The 17,686-nt window shown below is 41.8% G+C and overlaps 1 protein-coding gene and 1 long non-coding RNA gene across 2 annotated transcripts in view; one reads left to right on the plus strand and one right to left on the minus strand.

Annotated features, from left to right (window-relative positions):
- The window catches only part of SLC41A2 (solute carrier family 41 member 2), a 98,904-nt gene that overhangs the window by 34,439 nt on the left and 46,779 nt on the right, over nt 1-17,686 (plus strand). Inside the window, exons 5-8 of the mRNA XM_006272980.4 lie at nt 655-799; nt 3,004-3,150; nt 12,346-12,493; nt 16,515-16,594. Coding sequence (XP_006273042.1) covers nt 655-799; nt 3,004-3,150; nt 12,346-12,493; nt 16,515-16,594 — 520 coding nt within the window. The remainder of the gene's footprint in view (nt 1-654; nt 800-3,003; nt 3,151-12,345; nt 12,494-16,514; nt 16,595-17,686) is intronic.
- Nucleotides 5,147-17,686, minus strand: part of LOC109283610 (uncharacterized) — a 72,027-nt gene continuing 59,487 nt past the window's right edge. The window contains exons 3-4 of the long non-coding RNA XR_009461744.1: nt 9,749-9,823; nt 5,147-5,553 (exon numbers count right to left, since the gene is read on the minus strand). This is a non-coding gene — a long non-coding RNA (uncharacterized LOC109283610). The remainder of the gene's footprint in view (nt 5,554-9,748; nt 9,824-17,686) is intronic.

Below are 17,686 nucleotides of genomic sequence, written 5' to 3' on the forward strand. Positions count from 1 at the left end.
GCTACCCTCTCTTAACTGGGCTCACTGTCCTGCTATTCCTTCTCACGAAGCTATCTTCCCCTCTCGGCTGTGGTTCCCCTGGAACCTTTGGCCTCTTGCCCTGGCCCACCTCAAGGCCAGTCGGGACCCCAGGCCCCTGGTTCTTGGGCGTCCCTCGCGGTGGGGCTCCGGCCCTTTTGACCCTCGTGATCCTGGCCCCAGCTTGGGCCAGTCGAGGGTACTCTCTCCTTCGGGCTGACCACCACAGGACCCTGCCCCCTCGAGGCCTATTGCTGTGCTGGCCTTCTACCAGGCTCGATGTACGGCCCCTCTCAGGCTCCTCGTTGCTGGCCCCCTCAACAGGGCTCTCGTCGCTGCCCCCACTTTCAATGGGGCCGGGGTCCATGCACCCCACACGCAACCCACTGGTTGCAAGTGGCAGCCACACCCAGTGTACTGCCACATACTGTATATGTGTTTTCATGGTAACATAGAGTTTGTTTCTTAAGCAAGACAGACATAGAGAAAAAGTAAAACTGCTTTTTACGTACAAGGTGTATCTCTCCTATTGAGAAAGTATAGCAAAGCAGGGAACAGTTTTAGTCACTTTGCATCTCTCAATTAATTTTAAAAGGTGAATCTGTTAGTAAATGAACTCTTGTTTTGTTCATCTAGGTGCAAGCAACAGTAGTTGGTTTTCTGGCAGCAGTGGCAGCAATCATATTAGGCTGGATTCCAGATGGCAAATACCGCCTCGACCATTCAATCCTTTTGTGTTCCAGCAGTGTAGCAACTGCCTTTATTGCATCTCTTTTACAAGGTGAAAGAAATATTTGTAACTTTCCACTGTGACTGATTTTTCAGTAAAAACTGAATGTGCATTTATGTCACTGGTACTTAAAGATCTAAAACCCTGCAGAGCACAATATATCTGAAATAGATACTTGGTAGTAGGATGCCCTTTTGCAATCTCCTTTTATGTACTAATAATTAAAATCATAGTAATGAAAAAAAGGGTAATCACATCTTAAGTTGTAAACCCAACCACATGTTAACGCAGTTCATGTCATAAAACAAGGAATATATTCCACAAAGTTATTCCACAAAAAGTGTGTAATCACTTCGTGGCTGTCATGCCATTAATTGAACAAGTGGCCTGATGCTCCTTTGAGGCTGGGAGCGCACAGTTGATGGGGCTCCCAGCCACAGGGGTAGGCCATGTGCTCCTGTGGCTGGGAGCCCTGTCAGCTAAGGGGGCTCCCAGCTGTGGGAGCTTGCTACTTGCCACTGCATGAGGAGTCTGGGATCATGGTTGTGGGCTCTCCCTGCACTGGCAATAAGGCATGATGGGATCTCATGCTAGATCTCACAATCATGCCTCCTGTAGCATCTGCCTACACATCTGGTAGGGGTCTTAGTAATATCCAGATTTTGTTCAGGTTGATAAAATGTAGCCTTGATTGTGCCTACAGCAAAAGCAGCATCTTTGTAAAACTAAGCCCTAGTTATTTTGACTTGAGGCAACATGAGGTGATAAAATGGGATCCAGTCACATCACATTCTGAACAAATTCATGCATGGATGTGAAAATGAGAAGGGTTGTTTTAGATTTTTCCCCACATCTGAGGGTAGAGGATTTCTTTTTGTAGTCACAGCTGCGCAGCATACATTGTCACTGCTAAACATATGGCACTTATTTGTGATTGGGCCTTATATAGTCATATAGGGGACTAAGCAGGTCGTTCCTGCACTAAGAAGATAAGGTGCGTTCTCAATTCAAGACAAACTGTCAATGAAGAGAAGGCAGTTTGTAGTCTTTCTACAAGTTACCAGATCAGGTTAAACACTAAGTACCTCTTATTCTTTAACTCAGCCTCTTATCTCACGTGAATAGTGCTTTGAATTCTTTGGGATTTTACAGAGTTTGTAACATGAGTTAAGATCATACTTTCTCTCTTAGTGAACACATAGCCCCTGAGTTCAGTTATGGGTTGGGCTGGAGTAGTCATAGGGATGGGGAATATGCAGATTATGGCTACACATACTCCTGCTCATGTACAGTTCAGTCATGAAAAGAGAGTGTACTGTGTTTGGTATTGGGCCAGCACAGCAAATTCCTTTCCAAGTCCAAGACTCCTACACACAAAACATGTGCTTTGGAAGAATTGTGACTTAGAACGAAATATTTAGGCACTGCTCCTTAACTAGGGTTCAGAGCAAACTCTAATGTCTTCTACAAAAGAAAATAATACAGTATATACGAATATATAAAAGTAATAAGAAATTAATTTTTAAAAAGACTTGAAGTTAAGATTAATAAATGTATTTGAAAACTCCCCCTTAAATATTAGGTTATGAAGGAAAAATTCTTTAGGTGATATTAGCGATATTGCTAATATAACACTACGAGCAGAATTTTCAGCAGGCATTGGAGTTCTATACAGAACCTCTTGAACTCTTGCTTTTTATAGAAAAGAATATAAACTACCTCCATGTGAAATGTTTTGATTTACTGTTTATGTAGTATCAATCTATATTTTAATAATGGAGCACTGAGTGATTTTTGTGACCAGGAGTAGAAATCATGGAGAATATGAAACCTGCTAATAACCAATGCATTTTGAGTGATGAAACCTTAAACTATCCTGAGTCTGCAGTAATCAATGCAAATTCAGCAAGAATGTACTGTACATAACTATCCTCATATAATATTTTGCTGCAAGGAATGGTGATACAAAGACCCTTTATGATTTTATGGTTTTTACCAAGTGCCAATTTTATATATAATCAAAATGAATGACCATACAGAGCCAATGATTGATGGATTTCCTTGTTTTCCCTACACACAAAAATGTAGAAAAAAAACAATAGGATTAATTTTGAGTCACCTAGGAGGAAGAATGATTCTGGGACAGAGGCAAAGGCTTGTATTTCTCACAAGATCTAGTTTTGATTTCCATTTTGTCCATAAATTTCCTGTGGCATGGCATTAGATAACATGTTTTCTTCTTACTTTGGATCCAGGGATAATTATGGTTGGAGTTATTGTTGGATCAAAGAAGACTGGTATTAATCCTGACAATGTTGCCACGCCCATTGCAGCAAGTTTTGGAGACCTTATCACTCTTGCTATACTAGCTTGGATAAGTCAGGGCCTTTATGATTGCCTTGGTAAGTATGTCCCCAACTTTGTGTGAATTTGAGAGGCAGCTGTTTTTATCATAAGATATTTTATTAACTTGTATATAAATACCAGTTTTGTCACTGAATTCTAAATTATCGATTAAAAGTTTAGGCCACAGCCTTTTCTTAATAATTCTTGAATGTAGCCCCTGGCAGACATTATACTTAAGATGTGATTAACTAGTTAATCATGTCTTAAGTAGTAACCTGGCTACACGTTAATGCATTTAATGACACAGTAAAACAAGGAAGAAACCACAAAATTAATACACATATTTTGTTGAATAACTTTGGACTGGTTCCCATGATGCCTTGTGTTGAATATGTGGCCAGGCATCAGCTGATTGAGGCTCCCAACTTTGGGGGGTGCATCTAAGTCAAGCATTTTGGTGTGCCTCTGAGGCTGGAAGGGGCAGTCAGCTGATCTGCGTTTCCAGCTAATCTGTGCTTCCTTTTTAGTCAAGAGCTCCAATGTGTACCGCCATATTCAGTTGCTGCTTCCAGCCTTGTGGGTGCATTGGAGCCAAGGGCTCTGGTGTGCCTCCAAGGCTAGGAGTGAAAGTCTGCTGATCAGCGGTCTCAGCCTCAGGGGTGAATCAGAGCCCTTGACTTCATTGTGCCCCTGAGGCTGTAAGTGCTAATCAGCTGACTGCCTTGCTACTTCTTGGTAAAGGGGGAGCTCTGGATAATGATACCCAGGCTTCCTCTGTTCTGGCAATATGGCACAACTGGGATTTGATCTGTGATCCCACAATCGCACCTCCTGCCATGCACATGTAGCATCAGATCCCATGACTCCTTTAACTGAACATCTGCCAGAGGCCTAGAATTCCAAAACTAGCTCTTCTGCCTGTGAGAAACAGTTTGGCTTTATGTTATAGCTCCCAGAAAATCCACTCTTGGCTTTCACCAGTCTAGTATTGAACTGTCAAATGTGCACTAGTGGTTTCTTTGTTCTTTATTGACTGGCTGTGTTTGTGTAAGATGAGCTTTTGCTATTGATGTTTTTTCCAATTAACTTTGGTTTTAGATAGTGTTGAAGTGTCAAGACTAGGGCCTGTATAAGTTTCTGTGCAAATCAATATATTTAAATAAAAAATACTTTAGACGCAAATCCATTAAATCACAAGGGACTCTCATCACTCTACAGGTTGCAACAAAATACCAGGTTTTTTAATTATAAATGTGAAATGGCATATGGATATTTTAAAACTGGCGTTCATTTTTCCTACCTTTTCCTTTCAAAACCAACAGCTGCTCAATAATGAAGTGACCCCTGCCAGCTGTTTCAGAGAATGGCCTTTTCTGTGTTTGTTCTTTTTGCTTTTCTTGTCTTCCAAGGATAGTAGATTCCTTCCTGAACCTAAGCTGACTGATCTTGCAATAGCCCTATATGTAGAAGCAAGGTGCTAATTTTCTAATTCAGCCATAACAGATGAAAAATAGCCACTACCTCAGATTAAAGCAGCAGCAGCAGCATAAATAAGGCCTACCCTGACTACTAGTTTTAAATGACAGTTATATAGCACTGTCTGGTTGTTGTCCAGGAATGTGTTCTACCTAGCCTTCTGATGACCATTTTTTATCCTTTAGGACCTAAGCAAAAGATAGGTTTCAAATATATGAAGCATATATTCACCTCCCCCTTTTCCAAATCACCTTGTCTGCCTGCTTTTCTTCAGTTATAATTAAACTAGGGTTTCTGTGCTTCATGCTTACATTGCATATTTTCCTCGAACATCTGAATCTCCTTCTGGTAGAAGGAACAGAATACTGCAAAAGGTTCATTGTTATAAGTATCCATAAAGGATTACAGATTTCTCTTTTTGAGAAGCATGCTGATGACTTTATTTTATGCTCTAGCTGAAATGTAGATGGCCATGGCTTGTGAAGTATTTCTGACTGCCGTAAGTGGTGTAGGATGTTGCAAAACAGTAAGAAATGCAAAACTCTGCAACTCTTGGTTCAGAGATGATACCTTTTATTAGATCAACTAAGAAACAGTAAGAAATAGCAAAAAATATCTTTTCCTGCAAGCTTTCAGGCGCACACGCCCTTCCTCAGGCTCAGGGAAAATTAAAGATGGTAAAAAGTCCCCAAATAAACTTCATTTTTGCACAGAGAAAGCTGAAGGTGGAAGTCAGTTCCTTTGGGTCCATGAGAGTGTCTTTGTGAGTTGCTTTTTGATGTGCAGATAAAGCAGGATTCCTTCCCTGGTGGTGTCAGATGGCAGACAGGCAGGGAGGTGTAGAAATCTTTCTTGTTCAGCAATGAAGTTTAAATCCAAAATTGGCTAAAATTTGGCATCTTCCATATTTCAGGGATGTATTTGGTAGCCGTGTTGTGGTCTGAGACAAAAAGAAATGCAAAGCTCCAGAAATGCAAAACAACCTGCAAAATAATAAGACACTTTGCCAATTTTAATTGTTCTTTCTCTGCTTCTGCAGGTATTCAAATCATATTTCATTCAGCTGCTGCCCTTGATGTATAGGCTGCATATAAAGATGCTTGAAAAAATGTTAGAGCAGGAGTGGCCAATCTTCAGCACAAGTGGTATGGGTAGACTCTGTGTGTGCCATGTAGCAGATTGGGGAAAGGACAAGCAATGTGGTGGCAGATGGGGCAGGGAGCAGAAAGCAGAGTATCAGGTCAGGCAGGAAGTAGAAAACTGCACAACAGATCAGGTAAGGCAGGGCTGGCAGCCCACAAGGGGTTAACTTGAAGTCCTACAGCAGCAGGCATTTCCAAGCTCCCCCTCCCTCCTCTGGCTGCCTCTTCCTATAGGGATGGTGCAGTAGCATAGTGAGCTAAGGGTGGATCTGGGGCATTCTGTACATCAGGGGACAGGGGAAATAGTGGGGTCGCAGGCGTATGATGCAGCATATACATGCGTGGCATTATAAAACATGTAAACTAATATTTCAGTCATCTTCTGATGTGTTAGAGGTAGTTAAATATTCCCATGGCTTTATGTTCTGATCTTTTTTCTGTTTCTAAATACCAATAGATTAAATTAGTTGGTTTCATCCAAAGCAGCTTTTCCCAAAGAAGTATCCTCTTTTGCAACACTAGAGGGCTCTACAGGACTGTAATTGGAAATATATTTTGTATTTCACTAAAAAAGTTTTGTATGCAAGTTCTCTGAAATTCTAAGACCCTGTTTAGTAAATAAAAATGTCCATGATGTTGAAGGTTTAGAATGCTTATTTTTTAGGATTTTAAAACTCCAGTTTATCTTCTAAAAAAATAAAGATTTTCCTCACTAATTTGTGTTTACTATTCTCTGCATATAACCTGTTGCTATTTCAGACCTCACAAACACAGGCTTTTACTATATTAAAGACACAGTGTTATCTCTCTTCTCTTAAGCTTCCTGTAGCTAAATCAAAATGGCAAATATACTTGCTCTATTATTATCGGGAGATTCAAAGCTGTCATTGTGAAGTATAATGCCTCCAGTTTGTAGTTGTCTTTCACTAGAGGTAGCATTTGTTTGAGTGGCACTTGATTTGTTTGTTATTCAAGTGACTGTAGGTATCCTGCATATTGGATAAATGTGAAGCCTATTCTGCTTTTAACTTGAAGACTAATTGAGATTGCTGTATGTGATGAATGTATGGGCCAGTTTGTAGAACAATTCAGGATTCACGACAAATTGCTCCAGGTTCCTTATATGCAGGCCTCACTCTAGGACTCCTTTCACCATGTAGTCGAAGCAATGGATAGCTATGAAGGGTAAAATTAAGTGAACCCAAAAAAGGGTTCATTTTCTTCTTCCTCTCATATTGTGTTACTTTCTTTTCTTCTTCTTTCTTATTTCCTATTGTGGACTGACTGTACAGGGTAGATGGCACTGCTATGAAAAGGACTTATTGAAGGTCTAGATATCAAATTGAAAGATCAGTCTTAGGGTGACCACTTCAACTAAACAGCTCCACAGCCAGACTCTGTTGCCGTGAAGTTCTGCTCTCAGTTTTCAAGTCATATCCTGGATTTGTATAGCTGCATTGTCTTTATAGTCTGTCCACTCCTTACATGTCCAGAGAAATCCATGGGTTGTCTTGTTCCAGCCTATTAAATGTCCTGCATATTTGGACTTCAAATTAAAATGGATAGCCCATGGAATTTAGAATGCTGGTATTATGAAGACCCTTTGTCTTTAAGCCAAGGTAGGGTGAATTGTAGAATTTAGCCTTCAGCTTCAAAATTATTTCAAATGAAGCTGGTACCCCTTCCTATATAGCAATATGGGGAAAACAAAATGGTTGTGGCCTCCTGATTCAAGCTTGTGATCCTTATATTGAGAATCCCTGTTCTCAGGAGACTAATGTATTATAGAAGCAGAGGTTTACAAATTCTAGGCCTTGACTATATCCTATACTAGTCTTCTTTCTCTTAAGGACTGATTGTTCTCAAGTGTTCCTTTTGTTGAACGGTATTGTACTATTCAGTTAACCTGCCTAATTCTTTTCTGCCTGACTCTATTTATATGGAGTGAACAAAGAACATTTCATGATTTCTTTTTGTATACGTATGTGAATACTAAGGCTAGGGACAGACATTACACATAAACTGGTTTAAGTGATCAGAAACTGGTTTAAACCTGTAACAGAACAAATGTTCGGTGCACATAAACCAGTTAGAAAATGGCTGAAACCAGTTTGAGATAAACCTGGTTGAATGTAGTATCAGACTTAACTGATTTGGGTCAAACTGGTTTATGTAGTGTATGTTCCAGACCCCTTGCTGGTTTAAGATGCATCAGACTCCCTGAGCATCCTGGCATGCTCTCTGGGCTGGGCAGAGCTCTCTGCTCCACAGCAGGGCTAGCCCCTCTCCTCTGCTCCCTGGCTGCAGCTCCAGAGCCCCCCTTCTCCTCACCACTCCCTGCTAAGCAGGAATTCCCCGCTCCTCTCTGCCTTGTGGAGAGGTGTCTGCGTATTAGCTAGAAAGCCACATGCTGGCTGTGGTCTGTGCTGAATCAACAGGTAGAATCAACAGGTAGCTGGTAATGTCCTTCTGTTGTTTTCTTAATGGGATGGTAAACACTGAGTGAGGGGTGATAAACTGTTATCAATTCCCTGCTGGGCTAATCAGAGCATCCTGCTGGCCACACCCTCCCCCCCCCCCCCCATCAGTGCTGTGGCAGGAAGGGAGGGCTGCTCTAGCACTCCCTGGCTTCTAGCCTGAGCCACTGCAGGCATGTGTCTGCATTTTTGGGATGTCTGTCCAGTTACAAAACTGATTTAGCCTAGCCAGGTTAGACTAACCTACAAAGATTGAATCAATTCAGGCTCAGGCTTTTTGAATGTCTATCCCTAGGCTAAAAGGGCTAGGCTTTTCAAAAACATTTAGCAGTAGCTGAGTTTTGGTGAGTGCCCTTTGAAGTCTTACCATTGACTTCAGTGGGAACAAAGGCCAATGCTAATAAGCACTTGTGAAAATTTCACTTGAAATGTATACATAATATTGGTCTTTTGTTCCTTCATGTCCTGAATTGCCTTGTTTTTACCTTTCTAAAAGGTATATCATCCCTTTTGAAGGTTTATCTTACTTTTTGTATTCATTTGATATAGAAATGTATGTCACTGTGTCTGGTTGTATAGATGCATATCTGTTCCTTACAACTATTGCGGTATAATTTAAAATGTGCTGAATTCAAACTGTGAGAGTTACTGAAAAACAAACGCCCTCTAGTTTGGCTTCTTAAGATTTGGAAGGCTAGTCCTATAGCTGGTTATTTGCAAACCTCTATTGAAATATGGCTGTCTTGCTTTGTAGAGAGAATTTGTTTTGACTTTAATCTGTGTGCAATAGCTGAGACTAGCTCTCTCTTCTTATATTTTTTCTTTTCACATGTATCTCTGTATCACTTCATGTTTTTCTAGCTATGTTTCTAATTTGTGTAGTATTAGTAATTTTATTTAGAAATATGATTTTTAAATGCCTCATTTAGGATTGTTTATTATTGTCCAGCTTATTTTACCTGATCGGAATCTTGCCTTATCTTTATTCTTTTTCCAAAGAAACTAATTGTGCAAGATATTTTATTTTGGAAAGAAAAATATTGATGTGTAGTATTCTCCCTAGTTCTTCACTTTACTTCTCTTGAGAACTGATGTAGCTGGTTAAATATCTACCTTGTCCTTCACAGGTCCTTGCACTCCAATGGATTTTTCTAGTATTTATGAGGTTTCAAAGAGCAGTTTTATGGTAAATAGCTGGCTTCTTTTTAGAATTTGTGTCATCTTTATTTTTCTACTTTTTATAGGTTGCTCAATGCTGTAGGCTATATGTTCATGTGATACAAGCAAGAGTTTTTCATAAAACAGTGATTCATTAGGTTCTCTTTTCTCTCTACTCAGCATTGCGGTCCCCTGGTTGCTGCTAAGTGTGTACTCTACAGTAGATTCTTTCTGACTTACAGACTATATATTCAACACAAAATTGGCAGTCTCTCCACACCCCTCAACAAAAATTTAAAAAGCAGGATGCTTTAGAAATGTTACCTTATTCAGATTTCATTATATATTTTTACTTTATGCACCACAGTATAGAAAATCCCTACATGTGATCCACAGAATACCTTTGGGGTCTGCAGAGCTGAGTGGTTACATGGTACTGGCTTTCCTTGTATCCATATGAGAGAAACAGGAAAGACCTGAAGGGGAGAAACAATGAGCATCAGAAGTCCAATATAATTAACTATTTTGAAAAGGGCAAGTTATTTATAGCATTAAAAAAACTGATATGAAAAAGTAGTACTTATATATTAATTGATGTAGTTGGAAAAAAAAAGGTAAATCAAGTACTCTCTCTCTCTCTCTATAATGTGACCCATATGATTAAAAATGCCAAGAACCCTTGACACGGATTTTTCTTCTATGAACTACCATTAAAATAAGCTACAGTGATCAAAATGAAGGCCAGGAGTACAGAATACTTCGTGATACGTTGTCTTTCCTTTCTGCAATTGTATTTGTTCACTTAAAAATTAATCACATTCAATATTTTGATACAGAGTTTCAAAATCAGTTTTGAAAATTAGCAAGTTTCTTCTGTAACTGAAAAAGGCTACCAGTTCTGGCCATTTTCTTTAGGTTGCACTTGGAACTGAGGCTGAACCCAGCTTACAAATATAAGACAAGCTCTTAATGCTACAGAAAAAAGAACAGGCAATGTAATATTTTTAAAAAGTGATACCATAATACAGTCTGTTGAGAAACAAGATTATTTAAATTACTCAGGCAGAAGCATAACAGTCTTAAAATACATAGTGTGAATCTGCAGGGGTATAACAGGAAAGGTGTGAGACCACAGAGCAGCCAAATGTTGATTCTCTAAATGAGCTATCGTGATTTCTACAAGTTGAATTATGAAACTGACAACTTCATGGTAACTGACATAAAAAGAAAAAAACCAAAAGCTGGCAAAACCTGCAGCTGACCTGGCTTGCATAATTGAAAGCACATTTGTTTAAAAATATTGTTCTGGGATATTCTTTCAGAATGTGATGATTATTTAGTACTGACACATTGTTCTGGATTTGGGGGGAGGTTGCCCTTTTGATACAATAATAACTTTCTTTTCTGCCCATTTTTTCCACATTCCCAAATTTTAATTACTTTATCTCTTGGACTGCTGTATTGATAGATGACCCATATAGTTTTTCCTTGATCCTCTGTTGTGGCATTAGAACATACATGTAAAATATTCCCTTTAATTACATGGATATATTGACTCCAGCATTTTATGGATACAGATCACATAATACAATGCCTCAGGTTATTTTTCTTGCTACTGAAGGATAGAATCATGTGATACTAATTAAATGTCAATTGCTTATTTCCACTTCATATCTTCTACCATCTCTAATGCCCTGAAATACAGCCTTGGCAACATCATTTTTCAAACTCTTTTGAATCAGTTCTTTTCCCTTCCTTAATACCACTGAAATAGTAATTGCTTGAACTGGAGAGCTTTGCAGTAAGAATCTTAGTCAGAGATTTGTCACATTGATAAATTAAAGTCTTTGCATGAGGGCATACTTCTAAAATGCGAATCTTTGCGTTCTAACACGTTGTAATGTTTTAACGTGTAGCTACATAAAAAAAATTCAACACTTTTTTCCCCCAGAAACTTACTTGATTTAAACTTTCTACAAATTATTTACATAAAGATGGGCAAGATATGGTCCACTACTTACATGCAAATTCAATAATTTTATTATTTAATTTTATGAAAAAAAAGTTTTGTAGGTTTAGGGTAACAGTGTGTAATGACTTGCCCTTGAACAATTTATGCCACTATTTTTGTCACTGCTGAATTAGAAAAGGTAGCATCAGTGGGATATCTCATGAAGGGATAGATTGCAGAAGTGAGTACTAAACACGTGTGAAGGAGAATGGTACTCCATGCAGACAGACTGAAGCTTTTAGCATAGCTTTGCTTATGCTTATCACTTTATTATGGAGTCCTTTATTGTTCTTCTGTGAATTATGGTGCAATTCTGACCACTACAAATGGAATTGCAGCTGCTATACTTTTTAATCAGTATGTTTTTCAAACTAGATAAAACAAAACAAAACTACTTGATCTACTCAAGTATATATTTAAGTATTCTGCCCAGAAATGTCTTAGCTATCTAAACTTTGCCTTGATTAATCATATATGTAATATTGAGGGGTGTGGTTTAATCAGTTAAGACTTTCTTTTTCAGTAGAGTTTGCCTTACTGGCTAGGGGAAGAGGAAGATTGTGGGATTGTTTTGCTTGTTTGTTTTGGATGGTTTAATAAATGAAAAATTAATTTCTGCTTCTCTAATAAAAGTAGAGAGAAAATGGATCACAATGTATGCCTTGTATTCCCTGCCTTCCTAGCATTTCTAAAATGAATGCAAAACTGCAGGTAAAAAATTAAAAAAACCTTCTGTGAAATCATAACATGACTTTATGCGCGCACTGTTTTCTTCTTGAGGAGAGGATGAGAGAGAGAGACTGTATATGGGAGATATTCATCACATTACTTAATATAGTACTGGGAAGCATTCAGATGCAATGAAACCTCTATAAAAGCCTATAATATATAGCATGCAATAGAATTTTTGGTCAAAATTTTAAATTTGTTAAGGCAAATGTGTAGGAAACCCTCAGAGCTAACCCCATGTTTTGTTTTTTATTTCAGAGACGTATTATTATATATCTCCTTTAGTTGGTGCCTTTTTCTTGGCTCTGACTCCTATGGGGATTGTAATAGCTGCCAAACATCCAGCTACAAGAACTGTTCTCCATTCAGGATGGGAGCCTGTTATAACTGCTATGATCATAAGCAGGTATGTAGCTTTTTCTTATGGTGTGCTTGTAGTCCCTTGGACTCCCTGTATCCACAGTTATCTTTTTTGCCTTAATACCTAAAAACATCATTAAGACAAAGTCAAGATTGCTCAGGGATTTCCTCTGCTCTTCCAAAATATAGAGTGTGGCTAAATCTAAAATTTTGAAAGTCAGAAAATGATGAAGTTAAGGCAGGGGTGGGCAAAATGCGGCCTGGGGGCCGGATGCAGCCCATGAGGCCATTCTGTGTGGCCCACGAGGCCCTTAAAAAAATTATAAAATTAATATTTATCTGCCCTGGGCTGCCTGTCATGCGACCCATGATGGCTTGCCAAAACTCAGTAAGTGGCCCTCTGCCCAAAATAATTGCCTGCCCCTGAGTTAAGGTATAGGCTACCATCTCAATGCAACCTTAGCTATACTTCCTGCCGCTGGCAATATATGAGAATGAGGCTAGTGGAAAAACAAGTAGCTTTATTGGGTGTGTCCACACAGTCAAGCACATGCGCTTGCAGCAGCTCAAATAAAAGCAGTTCAAATTTGAGCCAGGGCTTTTTGCCTCGGCACACGTGCTCGGACATGCACTTTGTTGTGGAGCAAATTGTGCCACTTGGGGCAAAATAACCCTGCCTGACTCTTCCCGGATCTGCAGCCAGGGGGAGCTAGAACCCGGGGCCAGCACCTGTGTTGTCCCCAGCAGTATAAAAAGCTGACCTGTCCTGGCACCAGCAGTACAAAAAGTAGCCCTGGCAAGTAGCTTAGGGCTACTCACTCTCAGGAGCTTCTGGGGTCCAGCCAACTGGTACCTGGGGACACTACCCCTTGTGCGAACTAGACTGCTGAAGCAGCCCTGAGAGTTCTCTGCACCCTTTACCCACTGCAGCAGTCTGGCAATGGGGGCTGCTGCCTGGCTGTGACCTGCTGCCCACCTGCCAGACCTGGATCGGAACTGTACAGCCAGTAGAGGCATCTGCCCCTCTGGGCTAGTTTCCAGTCAGCTGTGGTTGCAGGGTTGGCCTGTGTATGGCACTGCTGCCACATGTGCCCCTTGCCCGGCCATCTGGGCAACTATTGCCTGGAAGATGTTCCGGGTGTGGTGACCTGCTTTGAACTGTCAAAGCATGTCCTCCTGGCCCCATTTGGCCAGGTCAGCCACAGCCAGCTGGGTCCAGGGTGCCAGCTCTGAGCAGGCAGGGTCCTGCCACTGGCCTCCCTAGCAGGAATTTTGGTGTTCCCTATTGGAAAACTGAAAAATCCTTGATAAAAAAAATCCCGAAGTCACTCTTCAAAATACCCCCAAATCCATGTTCCTCCACAAGTAAAACAAAAAAACGCTATAAAGAGAGAGAGAGACAGAGACAGCGATCAGTTGGGCAGTGTTTTATTGATATATCTACAGTGTTAAAGCAATGTGGAAGCCTACCAGTGTCTCTATCATAATAATAAAGTGAACTCTAAATACATGTATTCATGAAACATGAATATATATTTTGCTGCCCCCCACACAGGGGCTATGGCCCCCCAACCGGAGCCAAATGGCCCCCACAGGAGCTGCCGCCCCCCTGCAAAGCCCACATGCCCCACCCCAGCCCCCCCATTTGCTGCCCCACCTGGCCCCATCCCCTGCCAGCTGCAGCTGCCCCACCCAGCCCCAACCCCTGCTCCCCCAGGCCTCCCAATGGCTGCCCCGCCCATCCCCCACTTGCACCCCCAGGCCCCCAATGGCTGCCCCCCCCAACCCCAGGCACCATCACTTCAAAGAGAGAAAAAAAAAAGGGGGGGAAAAAAAGCCTCTACTTACCCTAGAAGCAGGGGCTGGAGAGCCCCCCTGGGCAGCACAGGGCAGCAGGCGGAGGAGGGCCCAACTGAGACCGCTGGGACTGTCCCTCTGCCCCATGCTGTGCAGGCAGGGCCCCAGTGAGCCTGACGGCAGCTACAACTGCCAGTACGTGCCAGGGTATTTTTTTTTGTTTTGTTTTAAACTGTTGGGATGCTGGGGTAGAGCTGGGCAGGGCAGGGATTGGGGGGCTGGGGGGAATGGGGCTGGGCAGGAAAGGGGTTGGGGGAGCAGGCAGGGGATGGGGCCGAGCGGAGCAGGGATCAGAGGGCTGGGGGAGTGGGCGGGGCCAGCAGGGGTCCGCCCCATAGTCCCCTCCCCCCTCCTTTAGCCCCGCCCCCCCAGCCCTTACCTACTAGCACTGGAGCCCTGGTGCTGCAGCAGCTGCCTGCCCTGGACGGGCAGGCTGCGTGTTTCAGCACCAGGGTGAGGAGCCAACCATAGAGATGCCCTGGCACCCAGAGCGTCTCTGTGGAGGACCCCACCTCTGGTTGCCTCAGGGCATGGTTCTGGACTGTGCCCTGCCCCGCTTTTTTAAACTCTGGTTTTCTTAGACCCCTACCCAGGGGTCTAATTTTCTCCCCGCACTGCAAGTTTGCAGCACAGGGAACATTTTTTCATTCCCGCACGTGCCTCTTCCCCATCTCAAGAGGCATGTGTGCGCTCATCTGGATGCACCCATTAAAGTTAAAGTTTTTCTGACTCTTCTAAATGTCTCCATAAGAAGGGTATCAAACTCATTAGTGAGGGATAAATGGCCCTGTTGATCCATTGGCTAGAAGAAGACTATCTCTGGTAAAAAGCAGATGTTACTATCTATTTCAACTTCCAGGATGCTTCCCTTTAATTAGAGAAATAACATATTACTTCTAAAGATAACAGACATAAAATGATAAATGTTTTTAAGCAACCCCTCCCCCTGGCTTTATGTATTTATTGATTGCTCCACATATTCACCAGTCTCTGCCTCTTACTTGGTTTGAATTTTCCCTTGCTAAGGGTGGAAACAGACAATGCCTTTCGTCACCTTCGTACCTCCATAAAAATGTTTGTGGCAAGACAAAGCAACAGCAAATAACATGCATACCTTTTGTCATGCATATTGTGGCCACAACAAAAGTTACTAGTAAATTATTCCCTGTTTTGGGCAGATGTCTATTTGCTTTATGGCAGGAGAATATGGGCAGCTGGAGCTGCATGTACTCTCCTGCTACTCTAGGTAGGCGCTCTTAGGGATTGAGAGGCCTGGTCCTGCGTGCTTTAGGAATGCCTGCACAGGATTGGGCCCCTCAAGCCCCAGGAGTGTCTGCCCAGCTTTCCCTGCTTCCAGAGACTCACCTTGAAAATCCCCAAGGCATGCCTTTGAAAGCAGGGAAAGCTGGGACACTCTGGTGTGGTCCCAGGGCTGGGGCTGGCAACCAGCTAGTTGGTGGCCTCAGCACTGGGACTACACCAGAGTGTCCCAGCTTTCCCCACTTCCAGAGATGTGCCCCCTGGATCTCCAGGGCATGTCTCTGAAAGTGGGAAAAGTTGGAGTTCTCTGCTTAGAGAGATGCTCTTGACAATCTCACAAGAGCAACAGGAGACAAATGTTTTGCCCAGTGAAGTGGATCATGTGTGCCAGGGGACATCCCAGCACAGCTGATCCACTTCATTTGGCGATGTCTATTTCTAGCCTAAGTCCCATATGTCTTTTGGACATTGTCCTCCCTTTTCTTTCTTTGACCTTGTTTGCTGGCTTGCTAGGCACTACCAAAATATAAATGATAAATGCTGATGGTCAAATAGGGAATTTTCAGATCAGCCGTATGGCCAAATAGTAATTTTCCACAACTCTTAAATCTGAATGGATTTTTACAGAGTTGCAAGGGTCTAGTCATCCTTCCAAATATCAGGTTCCTATTTCAAAGCACTAGGGTACATAAAGTGTCTTGAAATCCAACATTGATATAACCAGTTTTCACTAGTAACCAATTTACAGTTTTTACCTTCTTGAGGTAATGGAACTGTGTTTGTTCAGACTTGTAAAAATGGGTAGATAAAAAGGCATCAGGTATTAAACACTTTCAGGTCACTTATTTAAAAATCATAACTAAGAATATTGAAATTAGATGGTGGAATAAAAATAAATATGGGGGCACCTGCTTGTCTTGTTCTAAATATGTACTTTGTATTTTTTTCAGTATTGGTGGCCTTATTCTGGACACAACTGTATCTGATCCTAATTTGGCTGGGATTGTTGTTTATACTCCAGTAATCAATGGTAAGTCTGATAAGGGTTATTTTATAATAAATATAAATTAATATATATACTAAAATTCAATGCAGTGGGTAGATATCCAATTAAATAAATTTCAAGTTGTAACTTTACTGCCAGAAACTGATTGTTTGAAAGAAGTAAAAGTGATTCTTAGTCCTACCTATCAGAAATATTACATTGTACCAGAGCAAATGGAAAAACAGAAACAAACTAGCAGTACATACTTAAAGTATTGAAAAAAAACCTGGGAAAATTGAAGGAAAAGATATTCAAATACCTTTTTTTTTTCAAAAAATTACAAAGTCAAGATCTAGGGCTCAAAAATCTAAATCTTCAGATTTTTTTTTCCTTGGACCCATTAAACAGTTTCAGATTTTTAAAGACAGTTACTTGAACTGTTCCTGAAAGTATGAGAGTGCAGACTAAATATTAACTTCTTAGAGAATATTCAGTACTGGTTCAGTTGCTTGCATGTTTTGACATTTGATTTGTATGTTTCACCTAGACGTATAGACTTTCGAGGTATGCGGGCACATATTGGGGATATTTTTACCTGTAGATTAAATGTGAACATTTTCTCTATTTCTATTACTAAGTGATTTTTTTTAAAGAATAAATATTAAAATAATGTGTTTAGTTTCTTGGAACATTGAAATATATTAGCTACACTGTCCCAGGGGAGCGGGGGCACCGGGAGACCCCCACGGCGGCCAAGGGGTCTGCTTACCTCCCGCAGGGCCGGAAGACCCGAAGAAACTCCATGCGCCGGCTGTGCCGGCGCGGGCCATCAGCCAGACGTTTATCCGGCTGCGGCTGAGCGGCGGGGGCGGGGCACGCCGGCCGGGAGGAACAAAAGGCGGCCCCCACCGAAGCAGCAGGGCGGCTGGAGGGAGAGAGCTGGAGCGCGGAGCCCCAGCGAGCAGGGGATCAGCCGCCACCCACGGAGCGCGGGACGCCGCCGGGTAGAGGTGGAGCAGGCTGTGAGCAGCGCAGCAGAGAGCCCAGAAGGAAAGAGACAGGGGGAGAAGTCAGCCCCAGAGGCGGGGCAGCAGCCGGCGGGGAACTCAACACCCGAGGCAGCGGGAGGCGTAGCAG

This window comes from Alligator mississippiensis, chromosome 4 (assembly GCF_030867095.1).
Source record: "Alligator mississippiensis isolate rAllMis1 chromosome 4, rAllMis1, whole genome shotgun sequence".
NCBI classification, from domain to species: domain Eukaryota; kingdom Metazoa; phylum Chordata; order Crocodylia; family Alligatoridae; genus Alligator; species Alligator mississippiensis.